Source organism: Peromyscus maniculatus, chromosome 22 (genome assembly GCF_049852395.1).
Source record: "Peromyscus maniculatus bairdii isolate BWxNUB_F1_BW_parent chromosome 22, HU_Pman_BW_mat_3.1, whole genome shotgun sequence".
NCBI classification, from domain to species: Eukaryota; Metazoa; Chordata; class Mammalia; order Rodentia; family Cricetidae; genus Peromyscus; species Peromyscus maniculatus.
Genome location: NC_134873.1, coordinates 44331493 through 44358036, shown reverse-complemented (window position 1 = coordinate 44358036; position 26544 = coordinate 44331493). Strand labels below are relative to the sequence as shown.

Sequence of the window (26544 nt, the reverse complement as noted above, 5' to 3'; positions counted from 1 at the left end):
GTTGAACAGGCCATGAAATGCAGTACTAGAGAGCAAATAAGTCAAATTTATTTCCTTTTCTAATTAATTTTAATCTGTATAGAAATACTAGATTCATTATGACATTTTCATACATGCACATCCTGTTAAATTTATTTGAAATTCTATTGCCAAACAAAGAACTTTGGTAGGTGAGAAAATAAAGATGGGTAGAAATGCCTGATGTTACTATGGCAACTAGATCACCTCCAGAATGATAAGTAAAGGTTTGTTAATTTAACTACACTGGGTACTTTTCTGTGTTAAGTCTCATTGCTTAGCAGTTCCCTTTTTTGTCTCTACAGAGATGATAAAAAGAACAAAGGCCATGTCAGGCCTCACAGCACTCTGCAAAAACGCAGGCCTCTATTTGGTTAAGCTCTCGGGGTTCCTGTGTCCTGCCCAAGTACACAGAACTTAGAACTACTAATTACCTGTGGCTTGGATACAACTCACGTAGAAAAACTGAAAGCCACAAATAAAAGCAACAGGTTCATTTACATCCCTGGGAGCAGGAACTATGCTCGTACTATCCACTGCCCTTTCACTTACGGCAGGAACAATTACTGCCCAACAAATAACCACCAGTTCCCCCACATATCCCAGCTCCTAAACAGACAGCTCTATCTGTCTGCCATTACAAACTACCATAAACTAAGTGGCTTTGTGTATATGTATGTGGGTGTGCACGTGTGTGTGTGTGTGTGTGTGTGTGTGTGTGTGTGTGTGTGTGTGTGTGTGTGTAGAGGTTAGAGGTCACCCTTGGTATTGTAGCTCAGGCGCTGTCCACCTTGTTGTGTGAGGCAGGGTTTCTAAGTAGTCTGGAGCTTACCAAGAAAGCTAGGCGGGCTGGTCAACAAGCCTCAAGAAGTCCCTTGTCTCTGGGATGACAAACCCTTACCACCATGCCTATCTCTTTGATTTGTTTTTTGTTTTTTGTTTTGTGATAGATTCTCTGAACTGAACTCATGTCTTCAGACTTGCATGATGGGAACTTTACAACCAATCTTTCTTCCCCAAGCCAACTCATAGCTTTGACCTTGGACATTCATTTTGCAACTGTAGAGCTTGGACGCCCAAGACTAGGGTGCTAGCATGGCCAATTCCTGTCTTGTATTCAGCAGCTGTCTGGCTCTCTGGTCACATGGTCTCTTGCTTATGAGTCTGCAGGAAGAGAGATAGAACACGGGCAAGCATTCTGGTATCCCTTCACCTAATGATAGTGATCCCATCCTGTCATGGTCCCACCCTTAGGACTTCAAGCATCCCCTTGTAGCCTCTACTCCCCAATATAGTAATTATCAGTGGTTTCAGCACATAAAGTTTTAGGGAATACACTTCAATCCACAGAACTTTTAGACAGGACCATGTACCTGACGCGTGAGGAGTGAAAAAAATGGGATGAATGTTCCTAAAAGCATCTCTCCTCCTTACCAATGGGAATCAAGTATTGCCATGGATCTATTCTGGCAAAGTTCAAGTATTCTGAGATGTAGAGCAGTAATACGCTATGGCTATCCTCAGCTAAGGTCCCCAAGGAATGTGGAAGACAAGAATCCTCTACTTCCCGGCAGCTATTCAGTCCATGCAAAATATAAGCACTTGCTAGATTTCAAGTGCTTATGTTTCACCGTTCACAATTTCACTGTGGCAAAGCCTGTCCCAATGGGAGCAGCATGGATACAATTAGTGGTGATTCATATGTGCCCATTACTCAGCTCATCCTAAGCAGCTTTGCCCTCGTGAAAAATACAAGCTTAACAGGAAGAGGAACAAAAGCAAACGACGTGAACACAATTAAATGACAAATGGTCTCACTAGCGTCTCATGCGACAAGAATTCAGAGAAGGAGAAAAGTGGATTGAAGGAGAGTCTTCGGAGGAAACGACAGTTGAGGAGACTCATCACAAGTCGGGACAGGTTGGAGACAACAGGACAGGTATTTACAGTAACTGACATTTGTCTAGATTGTGCTCTGTCCACAGGTCCTCTGCCTGGCTCAATAGTGCCTATGATTGAAAAAAAAGAAAGACGTCCAAAGACAGGACTCAGATGTCTCAGGAGGCTTCTCCGTCCAAACTGCGATGAAACAGGGCCAGAGATGAGGCCAGCTTGCTAAAACGGAATGAGAGCTACAGACTTGAACTGGATGAATCAGCACACACAAGCCCCGACTTCTCTGCAATTCAAGTTTCACATAACTTAAGACGGGAGGCAAGCGTACCTACTTTCCCTTTCTCTCACATTGTTTCAAAGGTCAAATACGGCCATGACTGGGAATGTTCTCTATCATCTATCAATTTTATAAAAATGCACTGGTGTACTAAGAGGCTGGCCTCAAAGCCACAGAATGTGAAGACTGTGTTCTTAACTGCTTAAGCTTGCCTGTTCTAAATCAGTCCTCTCCAAAATGGTTATCCTGGAGGCATGGCTATCTTGTTTGAAATATTTGGAGCGCCTCAATTCACATTTTAGAATACTCTTCAGAACTTAAGGATATGTTTAAAAGACTCTCGGTGATGGCAAATCCTTGAAACTGGACTGGACTTGACTATTCTAAGCATTCAGATTCCTTAAGAAAATAAGTGATATGAAGATGACCAGCAAAGACCAATTCTTACTCAGTTCTGAAACTGTTTCCCTTCAATTCAGGCAAGTCAGAACTATATGCAGGGTTGGAGAGATAGCTCACTCCATGGTTAAGAGTCCATATAGCTCTTGCAGAGGATCTGAATGAAAATTTCAACACCCATGTCAGGGCATTCACAACCACCTGTAACTCTGGCTTCAATAGATCTGGTGACTTCTAGCCTTTGAGATTACCTTGACTCGTGTACATCGCACACACATGTACACATAATTAAAATTAAAGTAAACCTTAGAAAAACTATGCAAAGGCAGTATCACTAGGGCAAATATATAGCCTCTGGGGATGGTCTTATAAAAGCAAATACTCAGCTTGCATATAAATACTTTTATACATAAGAGGAGGCAGAAGAAAGTGAAAGTGGAAGTGTAAGAAAAAAATGCAACACTATTATCATATCAGGAATGGCATGGGGCAGATAGGAACAAATCTTATCATTTCTCAGAATAGCTCATGAAATTGTTGTTTCTGTCAGTACAATTTCACGAGGCAGATTCCAAATTTCACAAGGCAGATTCCAAACTATTCTCTCTTAGTAACCCAGATGATTCTACTTTCATTTAGTAAATATTAATTCTATCCAATGGAATAGGGACAAGAAATGACTTTAACTTCTAGAATTACCAGCTGTAATTCTTTAAACATTCTTGTAGTGTATAGAGTCTAAAAGTCCATCAAGAAAATCTATGTTCTCTTCAAACTCCCTTCAACACACTCCTAACTTTGCCAGTTATGAGTGGCATCAGAAGTGGCTTACCAGAAGCCCCAAACTCTGTTTCATAATTATTTTCAGAGACTGTTCCTGTGCAAAAACCAAGAGTCTAATAATTAGTAGGTTTATGGTTTAGTGTGCCCTAAAGGTAAAACATAGAAGCTTGATGATATTCCATGTCCCAGAAAAAGTATTTTCATGGCTAATAAAATGGAAAAAAATATCTGAAAAAATAATCAGAGAAACCCAGTGATGCAACAAACTTGTTTCTGTATGGACCAGGTCAGGGAGAGGGAAGATTTAAGGTTGACAGGCTTTGGAGGACCTACAGAGCATCCGCCTGGGTGAAGACTGGACATTGGGCTACGGGAAGCACCATGTCTGGGTCCTGCTCCATTCTGTGAAGCATACTACTCGAGTTCTGGGAATCTATATTTGACTCTCCTAACGCCTGAGCCCCACATCCCTCATCCAAGGGAAACTAGCAGTTCCCCCCGATCCCCTGCTGGCAGAAATCCAGTGACATGAACGCATGTTCTCTCTCTCTCACATGTGGTGTTTTCCCCCTTTGGATCCTATCCCTGTGTTTTGCTGAACTTTCTCCACTCCAGGCAAGAGGGGCCCTCACAGGCTGTCTGGCAGAAGTTTCTGGAACAAGACCAGTGAACACTTAAGATCTCCAGCACCTATCACTGAGATGTGCATGACACCTTCAGCAAAATCTCCTGCTATTGACAAAGGTAAAGTCTGGCAGGGATGGATACGAAGAAAGGCCATGTTAGAGCCACTGGAGACACGGACTCGCTAACACTCCATTAAGTGTTTCTTGGATTATGACGAGTGAGCACTTGCGAGGGACACTGAAGAAAAACGCAGATGGCATAGGAAGTGACTGGTGTTGATGACTTATTCCACCAGAAGAAGGCCAAACTTCAGTAAATGTGATCAGCATACCCAGACTAGGAGCTCTGTGTATGGAGAAGGCAATGACTGGGAAAGGCAGCTCTCTCTGCCTTCCCAAACCTCTGGTCAGAAGCACCGCTAGAAGATGAAAGCCATTGCCCTGACCCAAGCTCACATCACCTGAGCAAGCCCAGCCCTAAAGACACAGCGCATCGGTCCACAGCAAGGGGAAAGAAGGCCACCCATTGACTGTCACCATCTGTTGAGCTAGGCAGTAAACTCTGTTGTTATCTCCAGATAAGAGAGCGCTGTACAATTGAGAGGTCAAGGTTGTATATGCATTTATTCTTTAAAAGGAAGTTGTACTACAATTATGCATTTCAGGGGTAACATCTGCATGAACCACAGTACGCAGGAGGTTCAAAGGGCAACTTGTGGGAGTCTGTTCTCTCCTTCCATCATGCGGGTCCCAGGGGTCAAACTGGGGTCATCAGGCTTGGCAGCAGGTATCCTTACCAACTGAACTATCCTACCTATCCTACCTATTCTTAAACATCCAATCTGTTTTGGTAGTTTCTGGACCCCATTTAGGGAAATAACCAATGTGAAAATGTTAAGATAATGCCGGCATGCTGTTGGGGCAAAGCTAAAATTTCCATTTTCACTCTAGGCCCACTCCATTAATATATAGAGTCAGTCTACAATATGCAGAAATGAAAGAGCAGCTTTCTGAGTAAAACTTAGTATCCTCGCTCTGTAAACTGAGCAATAACTTACTTTCCCGTCACAGGGAAACCAGTTTGAAAGTCTACAGCCCGTCTCTCTTTCTTCCTTCTTCCTTCCCCCTCTCTCTCCCAGACATGTGCATTAGCAGGCCTCACATTTACTTCCCCAGTCTCCCATGAGTCTCTGTTAGGGCTTAACTGTAAAATGTCCCTCAGGGTCTTGCATTCTTGAACACCTGTCCCCAGTCGATGGGGCTCTCTAAAGAGGTTGTGGAAGCTTTAGGCCTTGGATACAACTAGCAGACTAGATCATTAGTAGAGACAGTGAGGGCTACAGCTCAGCCTGGGCTTGGGTTGATGCCATTGTCTGCTTCCGAATTCTTCAAAAGGTGAGAAAGCCATGCCACAAGCTCACAATACCTAGGAGTAACCCTCGACCAGCCACCTTGACTTCCCAGCATTGTGGACGCTATTCCCTTAAAGTTAGCTGTGAACCAAAGTAAACCACTCTACCATAGGTTTTTTTTTGTTTTGGGTTTTTTTGGGGGAGGGGCGGTCAGGTATCCTGTCATAGCAATGAGAAATACAACAAATACAGAATCTATGCAAAGAAAGCTAAGAAGTTTTTCTTCACACTTTTCTAAAAAGTACATTGAGCCACGCAATCCTAATACTCCCTGTCTGCAGTTGATGCCTTCCCGCTAATTTCTCGGTAGTGTGTACTTTTTCGTTTCAAACAAAAGCAGAGTGGTCCTGTTCCCCCTTCTACAATGCAAGCATGCCTGTGTCTTTTAGCTCTGAGCTTTGACCTTCAGGGTGTTGCATAAGGCAGCCCTATCTCCAAGGACTGTTTTCCTCCCTTGGTCTATTCTGTTTCCATTCTTCCTGCCCAGTGAGAACCCACTGCAATGGCATCTGGCACCTCTAAGAGATGACCAAACAGTTCTCATGTCACTTAAACTCAATTTTGCCTCAGGACTTATTATTTATATGATGGATAATTAATGGAAACAAAGTTTTTTTTCCCCAATGACTTGAGTATTTCACAGCATGTACTACTCACTCCTTTTCTTTACAATCTCCAGAGAGTTTCTTTTCTTCAGTAGAATGTATCCCAGACACCTTCATCTTCAAGGTTGTGGCTTATGATTTTTTTTTAATCTTTATGGAAGTTTTTTACAAGATCCACTGTGCTCATTTCTTTAACTCTCCATGGCTTGCAGTCCTATGAATGTGTCCTCTTTATCTCTGTTAGCGCGCTATAAAAACATTCTGTTTATATCTACTTCGGGTTTTCCAGTATTTCTGCACTTCGTAGTTAATCTGGGTGTTTATATGTGGAATTTTCTGCTCTTTCAGCATTTGTAATGGGAAGGTCTTGAGACATTTTGCCTAACCTCCTCTGTGACGCCTGTGTCTAATTACAGTCCATGTTACCGCACTCAACAAAGAGACCATGATCGCATGATTGTGTAACCTGGCAATGACAGGGCCAGCAAGGAAGCTGGACCCTGAACTCTATTGTTGTGATTCTAAACACTTGACAATCGAGGCCTTTTCAAACAATCTGGCATCACTGGGTCTCTGTAAAAGGCTTGTTTTCAACAACTGGGCAGTCAGTTAAACCCAATTCAAACAATCACAATTGCAGATGCCACGTAAGATTCGAATTTAGGCCACTCTGAAGGGAACCAATTTGAAACAAAAGTCACCCTACACAATGAGAAGGGTGTGTAGATTTAACATCCTCCATGATGCAGTCATAGACCCGACAGGGACTTTCTGAAACCGGGCCTCTCCTCAGAGAGGAAAACTGGAATGGAAATGTTCAAGTTTCAAACTCAGACAAACAAGCGTCCCTGCAGAGAGTTGGTAACTGTAATTGCTGAAGCTGTGATTCTAACTTAGCCACACAGTGAACAAACTTGCAAATGTTTTCAAATATATAAGGAGTGCACAATTTACTACAAGTAACACAGACGCTTAAGTTAGCCAAGGCTATGATTTGCCAATTAATTTAGGAAGTCTACCCTCGAAGCCACCTTACCTCTTCTCTATTTCTACTCTTTAAATGATTCCTGTGATGCCTACTGATCCTAACCTAAGAAAATATTTGAGACCATGAAAAAAATTAAATAACACTTTCTACAAAAGTAAAAACAAAACAAAAAAGACTAGGTTCTCCCCCCTCCATCTTGGCACTCTTTACAAAGGTGAAAATTATTACAGAATTTCCAATGTCAATGTTATTTATGCCTCTCTCCTCTTTATGACAGCATCTTAAAAAATGTCCTCCACTGTCATGAATATACTACCTGGAGATCTATTCACTGATTACTGAACTGTCTCCATTAATCCCCTCACATTCCACTGATAAATCCCCACGCTTTGACCCATAGTTAAGAATACATCATTTTGAATACCAATCAAGGTAGGATTTATCCTTAAAGATCCAGCCAGCTACCTTCTTTCACGTCCTTCCTCCCATGGGTCAGCTACTGGATGACAGCGAGCATTGGCCTAGCTTCAAAGTAAAAAAGCTCACGAAAGTTCAGCACAACACACTCAGTTTCTCCATAACATTCTATAACCAAATCGTGATGATCCATCCATCTCCTACAATACTTATCTTTATCTTCAACTCTCCTTTTGCTGACCCTTGATCATTTCATATTTTATACAAGTTCAAATTCTTATGTTTGGAAGCCTCATACCCAGCACCGATCAAAGATAAAACTGGCAAATATCCTTTTCTAAAATGTTATTCAGTGCATTAAAGTTGTATTTTTCAAGTTCAGTTTGAAGTACATTATTTTATTTATAAGTCCAGGAAATTTTTAGTAGTTCCCCTTTCCTCTCATAAGAAATCTTCAAACATGCTGGGCCACTCAAAGAATGACATGATGATAATCTGTATGCGGAATTCCCAGAGTCAAAAGCTGCTGGCATCTCTCCACATCTGTGTATGGAATGCATTATGAGAGACAACTATAGACACTATGATACTTCACTCTTACAACTTTTATCACTCAACTCACAAGAATAAGAACACTCTCCTGCATAAACCCATCACTACCATCACACCTGGATAAGTAATAATTCTAAAGTAACAGCCAATAGCCAGTTCAATTTTTCCAATTGTTTCTGACACATGTTACATCTGGCTTTTTTTTTAAATCCCAATTTTGGTCCATCAAGACCAAATTTGGCTTATTGGGGAAGGGCCCTTGCCACCAGGCCGGACACCTTGGGTTAGACCCCTGGAACCTACATGCTAAGAAGAGAGACCTAGCTCCTCCAAGTTATCATCTGGCCTCCACACATGTTGTGGCATGTATGTGCCCTCCTACTCCTGCCACCATGCACACTAAAATAAGTTAAAATTTAAAAGAAAAGTAATTTAGCACCCATCTACTATATGTCTTCTGTGACTCTTTCTAGAAAAATCAGTCTACTTTTGTTTTCATGGTATGTTTATAAAAAAGGCAATGTTGCCCTACATTATAGTTCTGCTTTTTTTGTTCTGTTCCTATGTGATAATTTCAGCTTTCCTATTATCCTCCGTATTCCCTATACTGTGAAGTTTAGCTGTAGAGGTTTAATGAGGTCCATGTTGGACACTTTTGGAAGAACATGCATGTCCCATGTGGTTGTGTCACCCTTAACAATGCTGACCTTGGTTCTTGGTAAGGGGGCTTCAAGGCTTGTTGACCTTACCACCAGCCATTTATATTGCACTATGCCCCAGTTTTAAGATCTTTAAAAATATGTATACCAAATTCTTGGGGTTCAGGATTTAGCTCAGTGGTAGAGTGCTTGCCTAGCAAGCGCAAGGCCCTGGGTTCGGTCCTCAGCTCTGGAAAAAACAATATGTATACCAAATTCTGTCAGGCATCCCAGGCCGTTTGCTTCCTGGCCTCCTTAGACTCTTTTCCTCAACTATCTCTTAAAATTTCTCCTCTCTGTTGAATCCCTTATCCCTTTGCTCTGTAAGCGCTGCTTCATAATCAATTGCTCATTTCTATCCACCATTTAGGTAAGATCTGAAATTGTACACTAGGGAACTTCCAGGGGCTTAACTACACTTAAAGTGCATGTCGAGTTTCTGACCTCGTTACTAGAATGTGCCACAGAAATATGAACTATTTCTGACATCGTCATCTGGTATATGACCTCTTATAGCAACATACAGACCTAAGTGCTTATTGATAGCCACGCAAGTTAAGTCTCAATAGCTGCAACTGCTGAGCATGCCCAAAGATCAAGGGGGAAAGTAATTCAGGGTTGGTTTTTCTCCCTGACCCCATTCCTTTAAAATCTACCAACACCTGCTGTGTCTATGTCTCCAACATCTTAGCAGGACTCACCTATATACTATCAATTATTTTCCAATAATTGTCTGGCTCATCTGCACTGCACTGGTTAATTAGACAATCTTCACTTTCCAACAGAATTTCTCACAAGCGGGAAGACAAATACACACTAGGAATGTCTGATGAAATAGATTTTATTTTGAAGCTGTGTGTCGGTGACTACACATGCAAAATGAATTAAGAATTGAGATCACTGTCTGGACCATTCAGCCGAAAGGCAGAACAGGATCCAGATAAGGCAAGAGTATTCCACTGGGCTTGGATTATTTAGGTAACTCCATCAATCACTCCATTCACTTCAATTGAATAGTCCAGTTCAGGCTTCTAAGTAATTTGTTTTCATCTTTTCTAGTTAGCATCATCTGTCCGATATTACAGGAGAATAACAACTTTGTTATGTTTCGCTTTTAAAACCCTTTTTATCATCTGTGTTCCAACTTGGACAGTGGGGAGAAAGGTACTGGGCACACAGTTTTAAAAGGATCTGCTTTTCCTTTCTCCATGACCAACCTAAGCTGGAATGACCAAACAGTGCACATGGCACCAAAATCACCTTCCATCTCCAAGCTACATCTGGGGCAAAACTATGACGTGTATAAAATGTATCTTCAGCCACATGGCTCCTATCTATCTGTGCCCTTTACTTCAGAGATACATTTCAATGGTGAATAGTCTCCCTCTCCAAAGCACTTGCTAATACTGGAATTGAGTGGAGAAATAGATGTTATTTCAAGGGCCCTCTTAAAGTCATCTGTTTTGTCACTGTGGCAAGACGCCTAAGAAAACACCTTCTGAAAAGACAGATGTGTTTTGGCTCATGGCTGCAGAGCTTGCAGTAGATGGTAGGTTAGTTCCATGCTTCTCGACCTATGGTGAGGGGGCTTCTTATGGTCACCAACCTGTGACCTACTTCTTCCAACCACAGTTCCACCAACTCCTAATATTCTATTCAGATTTTAACCTATCCACAGATTAAACCATTGGTTATACCAGAGCCCTCAAAAACACACCTGGAATAGTGCTATACAATGTCGTAAGCAACTTTCAATTGAATCAAAGACAATCAGGATTAGCTATCACATGCCCAGAAGGAGGTACTTCAGGTATCCATGGGCAGATAGATGTTATGTTTGGAAGACTGAGGGTTTTCCCCTGTCTTTGAGAAGCTACATGACTTAAACATAAACAATCAGGAATTCTGGCTACTTTCAAAAGTTTGACGCTATCAGTATCCTCTAAGCTAATATTTTCATAGTTCTGTGACATTTACAAAATGTGGTTCACATTAATTATCCTGTTTAATCTTAACATAACTCATAAGCACTATAATCTTGCCTCCAGTTTGCAGATAAGGAAGTTGGTTCTCTGCCACCAAGTACTGGGTCCCTGGCTCTGAACAAGGTCTGTTAATTCCCCATGATGCCTTTCCATTCTGCACACTGCAACTCCATTCAGATCCACAAACTGACTTTTGGCTCTTCTGGAAGGGTGGTGATAATCCTACATGACTTAGTATCTAAAGGGGGGGGGAGGGTTGAGAGTTTCTTAAGCAATTAACAATTGGTTCTACAAGCCTAAAGCATTCCTCCTTTTCTTCTTAGCTTCCCACCTCCCCACACACTATTTTTGGAATGAAGAAGACATCTTCCTACTCTGTCTGAAGGTTATTTAAACCATAGCTGTTGTATGATATCTTGTTGGTGTTCTGACAAATGAAGTTTGCCTAGAGATCAGAGGGCAGAGCTGGCCACTAGTTAACCATAAAGGCCAGGCAGTGGTGGCACATACCTTTAATTCCAGCACTTGGGAGGAGGAAGCAGGAAGATCAGGAGTTCAAGGTTACCCTGGGCTACACAAAATTGAACCAGTCTAAAAGAGAAACAGAGCCAAGCAGTGGTGGCACACACCTTTAACCTCAGCTAGCTGCAGCTCTGTTTCTCTGATCTTTCAGCTTTCACTCTATACCTGACTCTGAGTTTTTTATTAATAAGACAATTGGGATCATGCTTCATATAACCAAAAGGCAGGTAGAGGATCACAGGACAAAGTACATCATTACTTTGTAAAGTAGCCCAAAGCAGCAGAACCAAGTGGTTGGGGAAGAGAAACCAAAGGCCCATGATTTTGAGAGGGAGCAAGAGGGTATATAGGAGGAATTGGGTAGAGGAATGGGAAGAAGGAAGATAATGTAATTATATTTTAATTAAAATGCACTTCAATTAAAAATTTAGGCTGCCTTCAATACACAAATTCCATGGAGGAATTTAAAAGGAAAAGGTCTTTCACTTTATGATATAGGCTGAAGTTACAGTAACTCCAATGACATTAAAAATTCACATCAAATAATTTATTCATGGCTATCCTAATTGCAAATTAAAAGAAAACAAAAGATGATATTAATTATTATTACACAGGAGATTCAAAATTCAACTCCACTTACATCTAAATTATCAAAACCCTACAAAAGCATTTTTTACAACATCTTTGTATACGGTAGCTCCTCTACCACATCTCAAGTCTGGCATGTTTTGCACACAGATCATCACAACAACAACAACAAAAAAAAAAAAAACATATAAATAAGTGACCATGAAATTCCAGCAACACTTCCAGAAGTTCACTACTTAAAGTTATTCTATACATCATGTGCCAGCAAGACTTTTTTTCTGTAAAGGGCCACAAATTAAACAGGTTTTTTTACATAATAATAATCTCACATAATCTCACTGAATATACTTTGTTCTGCTGTCCCTGCATAAGGCTGGCAGAGATGAAAAAGTAAATAAATGAGTTGGACTGGGTTTCAATAAACCTTTTATTCGTAAATTCACCATAGCTTACCAGTCTCTCCTATAGAGAGTTGTTTGTACCACATCTGGCTTCTTAACAGGACGATGTCCCACCTAGAAAACCTTATCAAGATGGCCTGAACCACACTGCTCACCTGGGACCCAATGGTTTCCTGGAAGCATCGGCCAAGCTGTGTCTTAGCAGCCACGGGATACACGTGTGGAATGACCTGCTGGTGGGAGTACGTGGAATGTACTGTCTGGGTCTTCTGGACGGGGTGCCCTTGGTACGAGATTTGGGGTTGGCCTGGTTGAGCTTCTTTCACCTTCTGGCCCGTTGGGCCGTCAATTCTGGAAACCTGGTGTATCTGGACAGAAGCCTCAGGAGGATGCTTCACGTGGATATTGACTATGTTGGGGGGAAATTTCACTACAAAGATCAGGAGGACAATTTGTTAATCATGAATAATTAAATGGGAAACTCAGGATTTTTAAAAATGTGAAATGAACTTTATAGAAACACACCTACCAACAGACTCCACATAGGATAAGCATATACAAAGTATCTTTTTGTGGCAGACATCAAAATTCTTGACAATTTTGTGCTCAAAATGACAAATTTATACATTAAAAAAAATTGTGGGCTGGAAAGATGGTCTAGCTGGTAAAGGTGTCTACCATCAAGTCTGATGAGCTGAGTTCACGTCCCAGGATACAACATGATGGAAGGAGAGAACTAACTCCATCCACAAGTTGTCTCGGACTGCTACACATGCACTGTGACACACACACACACACACACACACACACACACACACACACAAATACATAACAAAATTTTTAAATAAAACTGCAATTATGCAAACATTAAAGTGTCTCAACAGTGATATATTAAGAAACAAGAATATTGGGGCTGGAAAGATGGCTCAGTGGTTAAGAGCAGTGGCTGCTCTTCCAGAAAACCTGGGTTCAATTCCCAGCATTCACATGGCAGCTCATAACCGTCTGTAACTCCAGTTCCAGGGAATCTGGCACCCTCACACAGATATACATGTAGACAAAGCACCAATGCACAGAAAATAAAAATAAATAAATCTAGCCAGGCAGTGGTGGTAATATGCCTTTAATCCCAGCACTCGGGAGGCAGAGCCAGGTAGATCTCTGTGAGTTCGAGGCCAGCCTGGTCTATAGAGCGAGATCCAGGACAGACACCAAAACTACACAGAAAAACCTTGTCTTAAAAAAAATAATTAATAAATAAATAAATCTCTTTAAAAGAAATAAAACCAAGAATAATATTTTAGCTAGGATCACAAAAATATATGAATTCATGATGCTTTCATGGTAAGGTGAGTACACCTTACCAAGTGGTAATATATTCTCAGAGATTAGTTATTTTTGTATATTTCATAAAATTTCTTCTATAGAAATTTCTATTATGGAAATTTTAGGACTTAAATTTTTCCATTAAAAGTAAAGATCCAGCTTCACAAAACAGGCTTCTTTCATCCATTAATTTTAGGTATTTCTTACATATATACGTTTGAGTTCTTTCTTACACACTACTGTGTGTTGATTTATATGTGTCGCAGACTGCCTTTCCGCCCCTTTCAAAGACAATTTCAGACAAAAATGCTCATCTTCTGACACAAACATTCAGGGTTTACAGAGTTAGAGCAGTTATACTTCACTGACCCCCTTTGAAAGTCCTACGTTCCTAAGGATGCCAGCTTTGAAAGAATGAATTAGTCACAGAACGTGTGAGCTCCAAGTGACCTAGTTTGCCTTCCTCTACAGATGGACAGATGGAAGCCCGGTGAAGTTAAATGACTGTGTAGGACACACATCAAGTATCTGTCAGCTACAAAATTCACTACGGGATATGGTGTGGCCCGTTAGTTTACTGCTGCTGTCAGGGTCCGACCCGGACCTTGTTTCTGACCTTGCATATCCACCACTCCGTGGTGCTGCAGGGAATCAGGCCCTTCTTTTGGCCATCTCATTTCCCAGATACCAGCACACGGTGTCCTAGACAGCCAGCCCTGCAGCCACAAGAGTGGGCCCCCATTCCCAACTTTCCTGCCCTTTCTCATGTCACAGATCCACCCCCTCCCTTCCATTCCAACCCCAGTCCTGGCATGTATGCAGAGACTTCTCTCTGGGTGTGACCTGGTAACAGAGCGAAATGAGAATGCAGACCTTACCTTTGACTCCTTGTTGGTTAGTCATGGTCAGAGGCAAGGTGTGTGTGGAATGGATGACATGTGTTCCCAAGGCCTTCCCTGGCTGCTGGGAGTGCTGGTAGAGTTTAGGCCCACTGGCACCAAGGACGGGGATCTGGCAAAGCTTTCCTGTGAAATTTGGAGGGCACTGGCATTTGTCCCTTGAACTGCACTGGCCACCATTCATACATGGAAGATGGCAAATTACTAAAAAGGAAAAGAGAGAACGTGGAAGTTGGTTAGTTTCCCAAAGGTTATAAGCCAATCAACCGGCGCTCTCCCCACCACATCCACACACCCTATTTTAGACATCCCATCCCACTGGGAGTCAATACATGGCCAAAGAGTTTCTATTATCTGTTAGCCTCTCCCGACAATGGAAAGGCATTCAGCTTCCATGAGCTGGTGTCTGTTTGCCCGCAACAACAGAAAGAAGAGTTTGTAGGGAAAATACGAAGTAGGTCTGACAAGATGCCTGGGTGGGTGAAGAGTCTGCTGCCAAGTCTGATGACCTGGGCTTGATCCCCAGGACCCACAAGGTAGAAGGAGAGAACTGACTCACGCAGAATGTCCTCTGACCTCCGTACATGCTCCCTGGCACACAAACAGACCCATATACATACACATATAGACACATAAAATAAATAAAAGAGAATGTAACAAAACTAATATGTGTGTATGTATATATGTAAGCATGTATGTACATATGTATGAAGTAACCACCCAGGGTTACTGTGTACCACAGTACCTGTGGGAGCCCACAAAGGTTTTCTAGTGAGATTTGAGCTTGGTTTACACAGCAGGGCTACATTAGGGGATGGCTGGACCATGTGCATGGCCACCAGGTGTTTGGGATGGTTTGCACTTGGCTGTGCTGGGAGGCAGTCTTTTGCTCCACCCCTTAGCATTCCTTTAAAAGTCCTTTAGAAGAGACAGAAGGGGCTGGTGGGTTTTGACCCAGGCCCTCCCGAGGCTGTCCTGTGTTTCTGTCTCTCTCCTCTATATTTCTATCTAAATCTCTTATCCCTCACTCCTCAAGAGTCCCTGGGGTAAATAAATGTGAGTGCTGGCCCCCACAAGTACAATTGTAAGCATCTCTTGCTACTTGAAATTGCTCTGCTTCTCTATTTACTGATGATTAGCTAACTGTATCATAGACTACAAATTCAATGGAAAGAAGAGGTATTTCCACCCTGATAATCTTCATGTCCTCAGTACCTAAAAGGTATAGAGTAGGGATTTGCTCACAGAGCAGATAAAGCAACAAATTAGAGTAAGGAAAATTTGTTTGTCTGTAGAAGACACTGAACTCTGTGCCACTCAGGACATAAATAAAGCTCAGATAGCTTGAAACATGCTTCGTAAGAATGTGTCATCTCATTGGACAAAAACCAAACATTTGAAATGAAATGAAATCTGGTAGTATCTGAGTGATCATTAGTTTCAGGTTTATTCACTTGAAATATCAAAAGATAAGGTGATGCATTGGCTGAAGAGTTTTCAGTTTTTAACTTGGGATAAACTCAGATATGGCGGACCTTCCTCACTGCTAGTGAATGTATCCTCACAGCCTCTAAATGCCATCAGATTTCTGCTTGAACAAGAAAAGCCCCTCAACTCTATTTTTCTTAGCTTTTATGTTCTTTAAATGGTGTCCTTCATGACTACACTTGCCTGAAATCTTTCTTCGCTTCCTGATATAACTGTAAAATACCTTGGGACAGGACACACCTTCCTTTTCCTTTACAGAACCTGTCTTCCTAAAGCCACTAATGGTCTTTGTGTCACTAACTCTGACAGGAAGAGATTCCAGTCTCCCTTGGTTACAATGGTACCTTGGTCGTCTGTTTGATCCCTTCCTCCTTCCCTATCCCCTCTGCACATTCTTCGCAGAAGCCTCCCTTTGATTGTCCTTTAAACACTGCTGCATACTACGGTCTGGTCCTAAAATCTTCTTGATCAACTCCACAAACTTTGATATGATTTCATCATGTCCCCAAACCTGAGATCCTGTCAAATCTTCTTTTTTTGCTGAATTTCAAACTGTCTACAACTGTGTATCTCCATGTAGACATCCCATAGACGCCCCCAAAACTCACACCATCTACAGTAGAGATCATCTCCCTTCTAACAGCCTTAGCTCCGGAGTGGTCTTTAGCAAAACGTGGCTGTTTCTCCCTCACCTCACTCATCCAACATCCACCCCAGAACCTCTCTCTTCCAATCGCTCAGAGCTCTGCTCCCTCTGCAACCTCATCGCTCCTGAGCTCACCCCATCTCTCACAGCGCAGCCTACTGAACTTTATTCAGAACCAACGAGCTTGTTGTGGAGTCCTCTGCCTGGGACACCTTCCATTCGGCTCCCTTCAGCAGACTGACTTCCTGTTTGTCCTTTAGACTCTGCCCGGCCCTTGCCTCTCTGAGAAGCATTCAGAATCGCCTCTCAGTCACTACCCTCCAGGTCACATCTCTGACATCATGACAGTTGTCTGACTACTGTGTATACTCCATCCACTAAAGTTCCGTGAGGTCGGAGAATCAGTCCTGTTTAATTTTACCCTTCACACAGAGCTCAGAATCTAGGAGAAATGCTTAAGGTCTGAAACATAAAGAAAAGGAAGATAAACATAAAGAGGAAGAAACTAACAGTTCTGTGCCTGTCATTTTGTTAAATACCTTCCTTAGGTTGTAAAGAAGGTTCAGTCCTTACCCTTCAAGGATTTTACAGCTCACCGGTGACATTAAACAACACAGTATAACTAAAACAACAAAGAAACAATGGCTGTCAAATATTAATAAAAATCCTTTGAAACTTCAGAAATAATTGAAAAAGCGCTTCCCAAAAGACAGACCTGGGAGAAGTCTTTAAGACTGAGCAAAATCGAGAATGCAGACAGCACACTCTAGAGAGATCATCTTTAGAAGGAAGAGTTAGCTCGTCTAGGAGAGAGTGAGTCAGTGTGTCTTGTTAAAACCCAGGCTTTTAAAGGAAGGGAAGGGATCAGGCTATAAGCTGGAACGTGAAGGCTTACATCAGACCAAGAGGCTATTAAAGACATGATGCGGGGTTTGGACTTTATTCTGTAATGGACAAGTTATCCCGAGGCTTGAAGGGGAGGATTAACAAGGTTGCCAGCGTGTTCCAGGAAGGCTGCTCTGCAGATGGCATTCAGGATTAGTTGAGCAGAAAAGGCGACAATGCTAGGAGGTGCCAGTTTGGAAACTGTCATACTAACTGAGAGGCGAGTTGAAAACAGAGCTCGGGGTGATGGCAGGAAGCACTGAGAGGAATGTGAAGTGATGTCACCTGAGAGGAGGCTCAGAAGAATGTGCAGGAAACTGAGAAGATGGAGAAGGAAAGGGCAAGCTGGAAAACACTACCAGGCTACAATCCAGAAACTGTGTTCTAGGCTTATGGGTCAGTTGGAGTCAAACAACCCAGACTAGCTGGACCCTGGAGCACCCCCAAACTTCCACTGGTATCCCATCTCCCCGGAGAAGTGCCAGGTAAAAGAAGAGGTAGTCAAAATGATTCCAGTAGTCAGTATCCTTGTAACTCCTAGTTCAATTCCAACTACAACTTCAAAACCGTCATTTGGCTCACTGGATGAGCTCAGTGTACACTGGGTCACAGTGAAGAGTCCCATATTTAAATATACTATTATGCAAATAGTCCTATGAATAACTCATCATTGGAACACAGACTCTCTTTACTTCCAACTTGCAGGAATTTGAGAAGCCACAGAACCCTGAACAAATACACAAGATGTAAACTTCACTGCTAGCTCCTGTCTACCAATCCCTTCAATAATGGCAGGTGTATATCATGACCAGTGCCTAATCCCATCACTCTTTTCAAGCTCTGCTGATGAGTAGGTGCTACACATCCCTTAGTTGGAGCACACACATACCAAGGCAGGTAGTCCTGTTGCCTCCCAACCCCAAAGCCATAAAATCACAGAATGTTTATTGAAAGCGGATAATCAAAAGATGGTATGGACTTCAAGGAAGTAACAGTGACACTCTGAGAAGGAGAATCACACAGTGCACATGTCCAGTAGTTCACTCCTTTGAGTTTGCTTTCAAAATCCTGTCCAAAAGAAGAGGGATGTGACAATGTATAGAGCAGTGGTTCTCAGTTCTCAGCCATCCTAATGCTGCGGCCCTTTAATACAGCTCCTCGTGTTGTTCTGACCGCCAACCACACAATTATCTTCATCGCTACTTCACAACTGTAATTTTGCTGTTGTTGTGAATCATAATGTAAACATCTGTGCTTTCTGGTGGCCTTAGGTGACCCCTGTGAAAGGGTCACTCAACTCCAATGCAGTTGCGACCCACAGGTTGAGAACTGCTGGTTTAGAGGAAAGAAAAGAGATTCTCTGTCATAAGTTATACAGTGAGAAGGATGCCAACATCCTCACACTATCCTTGACTGGTTTCAATCAAAGAAATAAAACATTTCAATTCTTCATGCTTCTAACATTTTCAATTGTAGACTAGTAAAAAAAAATAGCCTTACTGTGTGGCCTTCATTGCTCTATGTATGTATACCCTCCCCTTAGATGTTTAGACAAAAAAAAAAAAAAATATTTAAAAGCTGTGCAGCTCGAATTCTTCCACCTATTAAGCTGCAAAGTAAAGGCAGGCATGGTGGCACACACCTTTAATCACAGCACTTAGGGGGCAGAGGCAGGTGGATCTCTCTGAGTTCAAGACTAGCCTAGTCTACATAGCAAGTTCTAGGCCATCCAAGGCTACATCATGAGACCCTTCCTAAACAAATAAATAATCTTGTTAAGATATGTAAATTGAGGACTGCCTATAAGCTATACTGGCATAAATTCATAGAAATAGCCATCTTAAAAATTAACCAACTGCCGGGCGGTGGTGGCGCACGCCTTTAATCCCAGCACTCGGGAGGCAGAGCCAGGCAGATCTCTGTGAGTTCGAGGCCAGCCTGGGCTACCAAGTGAGCTCCAGGAAAGGCGCAAAGCTACACAGAGAAACCCTGTCTCGAAAAACCAAAAAAAGAAAAAAAAATTAACCAACTGACCTTTACATGATATTTCCAGTAATGCTAATAGACTCTAAAATCCAAGGTGGGCTCAGGTCCTCTATGTCTCTCTACCTTTTACTCCAGAGATCACTTCCCTACAATTAAATGTCTGCTGTGGGATGTCATTCTGTATGCTGTGAATATGTGTTACTCTAATTGGCCAGTAGCCAGGCAGGAAGTATAGGCAGGGCAAGCAGACAAGGAGAGAGACAGGAAGAGGAAGGGCAGAGTCAGAAGTCACCAGCCAACACAGAGGAAGCAAGATGACAAGGCAGAACTGAGGAAAGGTACCAAGCTATGTGGCTAAACATTGATAAGAATTATGGGTTAATTTAAATGTAAGAGCTAGTCAGTAATAAGCCTGAGCTAATGGCCAAGCAGTTATAATTAATATCAACTTCTGGGTGATTATTTTATAAGTGGCTACGGGACGGTGGGGCCTGGTGGGAATGGAGAAACCTTCTGACTACAATTGTCCTGTGAGCTATGGTAGCCTAAGAGAATACAGCAGTATTCTGTGTCCCTGGTCATCAGGAAACAGCTTCTGCCTGGCCATTTTAATCACTAAAAGGTCACTATTCATAACCATTCATGAATGATGAACAAAATATCTATTCTCTCATTCCAGCACTTTCTAAAGTCTCAAAGACAGCATATAACAGCCCTGGCATCATCTCAATAACTTCAGACTGAAATGTTTACAACAGGCAATCTTTTTACACCTTAATCGTGTTTATATATTAAAAGAAAAAATTTAAATCAATCTACAGACTATAGGATTTAGCTATGAATAGTTTCTTTCTGTTTCAAAGTTCATACCACTCTCTACGCATCACTACAAGGTATATCATCTAGGCTATCAATATTCTATAAAGCCTCCTCAGAACATGGATAGGAAAAAGAATGAATTATCCTTTAGGTTGGCTTGAGCAGCCTGTGATAAGTCGTTAACTTAAGGTTGTTAACTCTGGTTATGGCCCATATATTTTGGGAAATCTAACTAGAAAATAGAACATAGAATGCTGCCTGAGAAATGTCATAACCTTGTCGGCATGATATTTTGCTGGCCATGACCATAATTCACCATCTTGCATCATATAGTCACCAGGGAACTGTTTCAATAACAAGAGGTATGTGGATCATCATCCTGTTATTCCAGAAAGTGTAATTTCATGACAACATCTCCAAGTATCTCATGATGCTACTATAAAAGGCCAAAATGAACCAAAGGATCCTGCTTGGTGGAGCGAGTTGGAGGTTTTAAACATATCAAGTGGTTCAGATGCACTCCATCATTCACTGTGCTCTGTAAAACAACTCGTGGTACTCAAAGACTTGGGATGACAGAATTTTCACATTCTACATTGCAATTTGGAACTCCATTTAAATAACAAATAGGAAGAGCTTGCGTTCAAATACAAACATGACATTTTCTAAAACGTTGTGCTATGATAAGAGGTGACCAGTTATCTCAGTTGACTATAAAAACTCTTAGGCTGCTCATTCCTGAAAGGGTATCTCACAATGTTCCAGAGCCTCCTGAAGCCGATCCTGAAAACTCTGCCTGCCCAGACTTTCTGAACCAGCTGACAGATCATTTCTGATGGTGCTAAAGGGAAAGCCCTCCTTCTGGAGGAGGCCAGTGCACAGACATTGGACATGAATGCATTGAGGGAAGCAGCTGTTTCAACTATTTCAACTCTGCCACTTGTCTCTGATTGGAGGAATAATGTTCTCTTAGAGGACCTCAGCTTGTTTCTCCATATCTTTTCTTGATGCGCTAAAGATAGCAACCTTTTTAGAAAGCCAGTTTTATCATCTTCATTCTCCCCATTTTCAGTCAGAAAGTGGATTGATACTGTAGCTATGTAAAGACTTTGGGTAATAAATGTTACATAATGACTGAGAGGTGGATTAGGGGTTGAGCTCAGTGGTAGAACACTTGGGTAACACAGAATACAGCCCTGGGTTACCTTTCCAACACTATACACGCACGCACGCACGCACGCACGCACGCACGCACACGCACACGCACACGCACAAATCTCTCTCTCTCTCTCTCCTCTTCTTTTCTTTTCTTTAACTTAGTATGCTTCACCATTCCAAAAAGAATTAGTGGAACTAAGAGTCAAAGGCATGGCTAGATGATTGCCTTTATCCAAGTCAGAACAGAGGAACCGAGGAGCACATTTTTGGATTTATCTGCTTAAAAACTCAACCACTTTCATTCCCTCTCCACCAATGAGATACCCAGACAGAGAGAACACTGCATTCATGTTAAGGGAAATATAGAGTTTAACAAGGACAAAATAGCAATGACTACACACAAGAATTCCACAAATAGCGAAAGGTTTTAGTGCTGGTGGGCATTAGCAGACATCTATGGGGGATCCTGTTTATACCCAGGAGATAGCAAGTACTATGATACATGCCAAAGCTTCCACTTTTGAATGGGAACATTCATCATCTCAGCCTTGTTTATAATTTCCTCCACATTAATCATCAGCCTCACCACCACTGTGAGCTATCTCACTTCATCTAGGTTTATACTTTGCAAACCCTGAGGAACTTCGTAGACAGATCCTATCACCAAATTCCACTTTACATTCTTCATTGCACACACCGCCACAGGAGCGGCACCTACTACCTCCCCACTCCTCAAGCTGCTTTTATCGCCATCTGTAGCCAGGCTCGCAAACTGTACACGATGGTTAAACACCACAAATCACAGAGGCCTTAAGCTAGGGACATCCTTTGTCAACAGTCTTTAAAAACCAAGGCTCAGCGAGGATTATCATGCCTCCATCTACAAATGAGATGGCTGGGTGGTACGATATCAGATTCTTCTTCATTCCCGAAAATCTGAGTCTCAAAAGTCCAGCTACATCACTGGTCCCTGCTGGTGGTCCATCCATCCATCCTGGGAAACAGGGCATGGCCAGAAAGGGAGCCACCCTCCTGCTGCCATCCTCCCACCCCTCACATTAATACATGTTTGTGTGGAACCGGGTGCTAAACCATTTGTAGAAGACCTTCATGAGACAAGATGCAGACTTCTCCATCTCATCAAATGTGACTGACAGGGTTTAAAATTTAAAAGACGACATGGGGACTCTGTATATCCTTCTAACTGCCACCCATGTGCAAAGAGCTGGATTTCATCTGTTAAGTGATGGATGCTGCTTGAAGCCCAAGTTTCACTACTTGGGGTAAGGACATAGACACATCAAGCTGGAAAAATAACGACCCACTCGCCCCATAATGAAAGTGAAACAGATTTCATTAAGACAATTTTGGTCCTTATCCGTGCAGGCCACCTTAGCTGGGCATCACTGCAGCTATCTTAAGGGATGCGTTGCCCCTTCAGTCACTCTGGCCTGGCATTTTCTTTAATATCCTTGCAAAAGGCAGAAACCCAGTAATGCCACTCAAGCCAGGACTATAGTCAGAAATATTAAAGGAAAGCCTCAACCCCTTTTAAAACTGTGTTTTGCCACTGGGATTTGCAAACTTGGCCTGCAGATCTTTCCAAATACAAAGTTCATACTCCCACCAAGCTCATTATTAATATCTTCTTGAAATTTATTTATTCCTGAGCCTCAGAAAGGGCATTGAGATGAACCTACATTTAGAGTTTTTAAATATTTTCAGAGCCAAAAGCCTCAGCAAACATGTGTATCAAGAGCACAGCATTTCAATAAAAACCTTTGACATCAGAGACGGCCAAATTCCTGTAGTTGGTAAATCTGGGGCAAGTATGGACTCAGAAAACAAAACCAGTCATCCGAGGAGAGAGGAGGATGTTGAACAGGGGCACACCTGTGACTGTGGGTGGGGCGTCTAACAGCATTTCTACATCATTTATCAACCTGCCGTCTGCTCGGATTCTGTAGTCCCCATGTCTCCCATCGTCACCTGAATGTGTAGGAAAGAGGTCATGATGATTTCATGTCTTTCTTCCACACTGCACGGCACACAGGAACTAAGCAAAAATGGATCGGCATTCTCTAAAGACTCCCTGGGGATGGTAGGTGGAAAAAAACGCATCTTGTATCTATGCCTCTTTTAATATTTCTCTTTTTTATTCGGCTCCTATGCCTGGAGGTGTGTCCGCTCCAAAACTCATACTGAAACTTCATCTCCCAAGTGATGTTAGGGGTGTTTGGAGATGAGTCCTTGAGACGTGTTTTACAGCAGTTCCTACAGAGTGATGCACTCCCTCCAGAGGGAACGGAGAGGCTGCATCCTTCTGATGCAGGATGGTGAACAAAACATCACTGGGTATGTGAAAACTCGCAAGGTTCTCCAAATCCTCTCCCCGGCTTCACAGAGGGAGTTCGTGGCTACTAGGGGACATGACTCTAGCCGGCGGGGCTGCAAAGAGGAGATTCTCAGGCTGCTGAGCTGCCTGTAAACTGTTCAGAGTGCCAGGGCTGTGCCTTTTGTGAGTTGCCACCCAGGCTGGGCCGTTTCAGTGATGTAACTACTTTGTTGAGTCACCCATGCTCCTGTAAGTAATTCCTCAGACTCCTGTCAATAACCCCAATTAAAAACTCATGGGTTCACCTAGCTGAACTTTGGTGCAATTGCTACCTAGGTCAGCCATGGGCTCCCTTTTGGGGGTGAGTAGGGGTGTGTGTGTGTGTGTGTGTGTGTGTGTGTGTGTGTGTGTGTGTGTGTGTGTGTAAAATCTCCCCAGGAAAAGTCTGTCACACAATGGGAGACCATTAAGATTAGATGAAGTCAGGAGGGTGTGGGATTCATGACTATTACAGTCGCGTTATAGACAGAGAAAGAGTCCTAAGTTGAGCTTGCTCTGCTTTGCCATGTGATGCTCTGGGCTGCCTCAGGACCATAACAGGTCCCTACCGGAAAGAAAGTCCTCCCCAGAAGCCAACCAGAACCAAGAACTAAATAAATCTCTTTCCTTTTTAAACTATTCCAGCTATGGTTATAGCACAAGAAAACACTGAGGTACCTCCACACATTAGGAGAAAGAAATGGTTTTCCAACTGATCCTAGTTCCTGCAAAAACATAGTAAATAAGAGTTAAGAACAAGGAAGCCAGAAGAAGAACCATTTGCTGGAGAGTAGACAGAGAGCATTCTCCTGCCTACAGAAGGTACCTTGGTGTATTATTGGTCCCTCGCTGTCTCTTTGAGTTCTGGTGAAGTGAGACAGAAAGGCTAGAAGCACCATGAGTGGGTTTTTTTTTTTTGTTTTGTTTTGTTTTGTTTTTGTTTTTTGTTTTTTGTTTTTTTTTTTCATTTAATGAATGTTTATTGTCTGTCTACCATGAGACACTGTTCTAACATTTGGCAAGATCAGCAGACAAAAAAAGAAAAAGCTCTTGGCCCTTCTGACACTTACCCTCCACCATCTTTGAGACGCTCGCTCTAAGAAGCAGGGCTGCTCTGGGACCCCAAAGTCAAAGAGCCAGATGGGGTTGAAGGAAGAGCTGAACAACAGTTACCAAGCACTCACCCCAGCACATCACGGAATGTGAGAGGCTCGGGTATGACACACATCCAGTGTTCTGGAGGGACCTCTTTGGGGAAACAGTGGACCTTGGAGGATCTAACCAGAAGATCTGGGTGGATACCATGTGTGACTAAAGCTCATCAGCATAAAGTAGGAGATGGAGAACACCCATTAGGTTTCCCAGAGTAGTTTTTAGAGGGTGCAAAGGAGATGAAGAGAAGCAAGGGCTAAGGCACTGTTTGTTTTGATAATTTTTACTACAGCACTACACTCATTAGACACTATAACTCACAAACAAGTAACACCTAGAGAGATGTCCAAGTGACGGTTAACATGCACACAGTGCACATTTGCGTAATTATGTACATACTCTTCATATTGTTCGTTGTTATGTATTTCTACATATTCTTAAGAACCTGTATTTTAGCATCTATACAATATTCCAAGTAGACAGAATATAGATTAACTATTCCTCTATTGTTTGTTTAGTATACTTGCATTTTCTTTTTAACTATTACAGAGAAGGCTTCAGGGTACATTCTCTCAAGAATATAATTTCATTCTTAGTCATTATAACTGCATGTGCTCAAGCAATAGTTGTGGGTTGCTTAATATACTCTAGGTGATAAGCTAGGAGACACAATAGACAAGCAAACGCACAATTCACTTCATCTGATGTAACTGCCTCATCCCTGGGGAGGACACAGAGCACAGACATGAAGAGTCCTGAACCAGATCTCCAAAGCTGCTTCCCCGATTTCATCAATTAATAATGGCAGGACCTTAGGCATATTGTTTAACACCTGTCTGTCCCATATCTTCACCTACAAAACAATAACAATCACATGCAGCTCATACAGTTGTTACACGGCTTGGATGGATTTATACATAGTCAAAGCATGCAAAACTTAGCATCCCAGAAGTGTAGCTAGAGTTTTCCTGCCTTGCCAACAGTCAGGACAAATCTCTGTCACCCGCCAGTCCCACAGCCGCTCAGACCCAACCAAGTAAACACAAAGACTTATATTGCTTATAAACTGTATGACCGTGGCAGGCTTCTTGCTAACTGTTCTTATAGCTTAAATTAATCCATTTCCACAAATCTATACCTTGCCATACGGCTCGTGGCTTGCTGGCATCTTCATGTGTGGCTTATCCTGGCAGCGGCTGGCAGTGACTCCTTCTGCCTTCCTGTTCTTTCTTTTCTCCTCTCTGTTAGTCCCGCCTATACTTCCTGCCTAGCCACTGGCCAATCAGTGTTTTATTTATTGACCAATCAGAGCAATTTGACATATAGACCATCCCACAACACAGCCAAGTGCAGACCATCTCAGACACCTGCACTCAGGCCCATGGTCCTAATCATTCTCTATGTGGACCTGCTGGGTAAAGCCACGAGGAACCCGAGAAGGGCTCCCACAGGACATACAGAACATCCCACAACACAGAAGCACTCGGCCAAGATCAGCCATTATCATTGATTTCATGGCTATTACGGAAGATGTAATGGAAATACAGGAAATGGGAAAGCCAAGGCAACATGCTGGCAAGGAAAGAATATACACATAACCTCCAGCTAAGTGAGCCATGCAATTTACAGCCTGCAATCCCATCT

General features: G+C 42.4%; 1 protein-coding gene across 7 annotated transcripts in view; it reads right to left on the bottom strand.

Annotated features, from left to right (window-relative positions):
- The window catches only part of Ltbp1 (latent transforming growth factor beta binding protein 1), a 399391-nt gene that overhangs the window by 163588 nt on the left and 209259 nt on the right, over positions 1-26544 (bottom strand). For all 7 annotated transcript variants that reach the window (XM_006984834.4, XM_076558654.1, XM_076558656.1 and 4 more), the window contains 2 exons: positions 14372-14596; positions 12323-12597 (listed from right to left, as the gene is read on the bottom strand). In XM_006984834.4, the coding sequence (XP_006984896.1) occupies positions 12323-12597; positions 14372-14596 (500 nt within the window). The remainder of the gene's footprint in view (positions 1-12322; positions 12598-14371; positions 14597-26544) is intronic.